Consider the following 3,033-nt stretch of genomic DNA (forward strand, 5'->3'; position numbering starts at 1 on the left):
ACCCAGGACATCAGCCGTGGCTGGGAGAGCCCAACCTTTGCCGTCGGGTCTCTTGTGTTGTCCCTGTGTGACTGGGATTTATGCTCTGCCCGGGCTCCCAGGGAAAAAGGGAGGAGATTATGTCTAAAATCTAGTTTTAAATGTGATTTCATCATCCTTCTGCCCGGGACCTGCCACGTGTGGCAGCTGGCAGATGAATGATTTCCGAACCACCTGTTCCCAGGCACTGGTGGGGTCCCAAGCCCCTTTTGGGCAGCATCTCCCAGCCCTGGACTCCTTCCAGGCGGGAGGGCGGGTGTGTGTGCTGAGCCAAATCCCCCCAGGCCTTGTAATGGAATTAAAAGATTCACATGCGAGCGCGTGGCTGTGCAAGGAATCAGGGAGGGTGTTGATCTGCCGGGAGGGGGTGTGTCCTTCTCCAAGGCAACAATCCCAGGGATGTGGGTCCTTTCCCTGTGGGTCCTCCTGGGAGGAGGAGGACAGAGCCTGCGTCTGTCCCTGCTGCTGCTCCCACTGTCACCTACACATGCAGCAGCATCTCAGCAGACCTTTTCCCCTGGGAACTCTGGCTCCTGTGGCTGCCCTGGGGCTCAGCTGTGTGCAGCAGATCCCTCAGGATCCATCCCACAGAACGGCCCAGGTGTTGCCAGGGGAAGGTCTGGCAGCTGCAGCTTTAGCCTCTTTCCTCTCCCTCTGGCTCCACAGATGAAGGGGCTGCTGCCTGGGGTGGTGCTGGGGGTCAGAGCTCACCCCACATGGCCGGGAGCCTCACGGAGCCCCACTTTGCCCCCAGCCACCCCCTCTCTGCTGCTGGCAGGGTTCAGCCAGGGGCAGGATCCATTCTTGCCAGGCTGCTGGAGAGCAGCTAATCCAGGCGGGCGCAGAGCGGCGTGGGGAGGCCCAGCCAGCAGCCCCAGCCACCCACGCTGCCCCAGGTCCCACCAGCCCTTCCCACCAACTTTCTGGCCACAGAAGGTTTCCCAGCCAGGGAAGCCTGCACACCCCATCTGGCTGTTGCTCCCTGCAGCCCCATGACACCCTGCCAGCTGCTTCCCAAATCCTGCCTGCGGATTCAGGGGCTGAGGGAGAGCTGTGCTGAGAGGAGAGCTCATGTTGGGGCACAATGTTTGCTCGTTGTGCAACACCCCCATGTCACTTGCTCCTCTCGCCCGGGTCTCCGGGCTGTCCCTGGCACAGCTCAGGTCACTACAGCATCATGAGGCCCCCTGTCTCTCTTCCTTCTCCAGCTGAATATCCTGGTGGATACAGGGAGCAGTAACTTCGCTGTGGGAGCAGCTCCTCACCCTTTCCTCCGGAGATATTACCAGAGGCAGCTGTGAGTACAGCAGGGAGCACAGCCCTCCTGTGCCACGCTGCCCCTTCCTGCCGGGTGTCTGAGGCCCTGCCACACTGGCCTGACTGCCTCTCTGCTGCCCTTGCAGGTCCAGCACCTACCGTGACCTGCGGAAGGGAGTGTACGTGCCCTACACCCAGGGCAAGTGGGAAGGGGAACTGGGCACTGACCTGGTCACCATCCCCCACGGCCCCAACGTCACCGTCAGAGCCAACATCGCTGCCATCACCGAGTCAGACAAGTTCTTCATCAACGGCTCCAACTGGGAGGGGATCCTGGGACTGGCCTATGCCGAGATCGCCCGGGTGAGCTCTGGCTTGTGGCCCAGCCCTGCCAGCAGGGCTGGGTGCCCTGTCCCATGGGATTGTCTCTTCCCTTCCCTGATTTACAGCTGTGCTGGTGACCTTGAGCCCTGTTTCACCAGTGCGCAGATTCAGGATCCCTAGGGCATGGCAGTCCTGCCAAGGGCAGCTCCCCTCAGCACAGAGCCCTGCAGAAGGGACAGTGCTGACACATCCTATCCTGCCTCTGCTTTCTCCTCCCACCAGCCTGACGACAGCCTGGAGCCCTTCTTTGACTCACTGGTGAAGCAAACCCGGGTGCCCAACATCTTCTCCCTCCAGCTTTGTGGGGCAGGCTTCTCACCTAACGAGACAGAGGCCCTGGCAGCTGTGGGGGGCAGCATGGTGAGCACCCTGAGGCCAGCTGGGGGTCAGGGGGCTGCCAGGGGGACCAGCCCCCCCGGCTGGGGGGGGCAGCACCTCTCTGCCTCTGCTGCAGATCATCGGTGGCATCGACCGCTCGCTCTACGTGGGTGACATCTGGTACACCCCCATCCGGAAGGAGTGGTACTACGAGGTCATCATCGTCAAGCTGGAGGTTAATGGGCAGGACCTGAACATGGACTGCAAAGAGGTAAGGGGGCAGAGGGGGACCTGCCCTCCAGGGCTCTGCTCCAGAGGTGGCGGCTGCTGAGCTGAGGGGGTGGGAAGGGGAGCGGGGCTGGGGTCACTCCTCCTCTTCTGTCCCCAGTACAACTATGACAAGAGCATTGTGGACAGCGGGACCACCAACCTCAGGCTGCCAAAGAAGGTGTTTGAAGCTGCAGTGAAATCCATCAAAACAGCTTCTTCGGTCAGTGGAACCCACCTCTGGCCCCATGGGCATGTCCCCAGGGCCAGCACAGGGCTGCAGGCAGCACGGCTGCCCCACCAGCCTGGGGTCCCTGCTGCCTGCCCCACACCGCCCCCTCACCTCCCTCTTCCCTCCGGCAGACGGAGAAGTTCCCAGATGGCTTCTGGCTGGGGGAGCAGCTGGTTTGCTGGCAGGTCGGCACCACTCCCTGGCACATCTTCCCCGTCCTGTCCCTCTATCTGATGGGGGAGGCCACCAACCAGTCCTTCCGGATCACCATCCTGCCCCAGGTGAGCATTGGTCCAGCCGAGCTGGACCGTGGGCTGGAGCTGGTGGTGTGGCCAGGATGGTGCTGGGTGGGCACAGCTGCCTGTTCCCTTCTGATGGCTCCTCTCCTCCTGCAGCAATACCTGCGCCCGGTGGAGGACGTGGCCACCTCTCAGGATGACTGCTACAAGTTCGCCATCTCCCAGTCCTCCACGGGCACCGTCATGGGCGCTGTCATCATGGAGGGCTTCTACGTGGTCTTCGACCGCGCCCGCAAG

At 62.1% G+C, this 3,033-nt stretch overlaps 2 protein-coding genes across 2 annotated transcripts in view; one reads left to right on the forward strand and one right to left on the reverse strand.

The window, feature by feature from the left end:
* CEP164 (centrosomal protein 164kDa) overlaps positions 1 to 3,033 on the reverse strand; it is a 49,531-nt gene that overhangs the window by 43,802 nt on the left and 2,696 nt on the right.
* BACE1 (beta-site APP-cleaving enzyme 1) overlaps positions 756 to 3,033 on the forward strand; it is a 2,734-nt gene continuing 456 nt past the window's right edge. The window contains exons 1-8 of the mRNA XM_010008888.1: positions 756 to 818; positions 1,248 to 1,336; positions 1,443 to 1,659; positions 1,903 to 2,040; positions 2,135 to 2,269; positions 2,387 to 2,488; positions 2,629 to 2,778; positions 2,893 to 3,028. Of these exons, the coding sequence (XP_010007190.1) occupies positions 756 to 818; positions 1,248 to 1,336; positions 1,443 to 1,659; positions 1,903 to 2,040; positions 2,135 to 2,269; positions 2,387 to 2,488; positions 2,629 to 2,778; positions 2,893 to 3,028 (1,030 nt within the window). The remainder of the gene's footprint in view (positions 819 to 1,247; positions 1,337 to 1,442; positions 1,660 to 1,902; positions 2,041 to 2,134; positions 2,270 to 2,386; positions 2,489 to 2,628; positions 2,779 to 2,892; positions 3,029 to 3,033) is intronic.

This window comes from Chaetura pelagica, unplaced genomic scaffold (assembly GCF_000747805.2).
Source record: "Chaetura pelagica isolate M959 unplaced genomic scaffold, ChaPel_1.0 scaffold1222, whole genome shotgun sequence".
Taxonomy (NCBI): Eukaryota; Metazoa; Chordata; class Aves; order Apodiformes; family Apodidae; genus Chaetura; species Chaetura pelagica.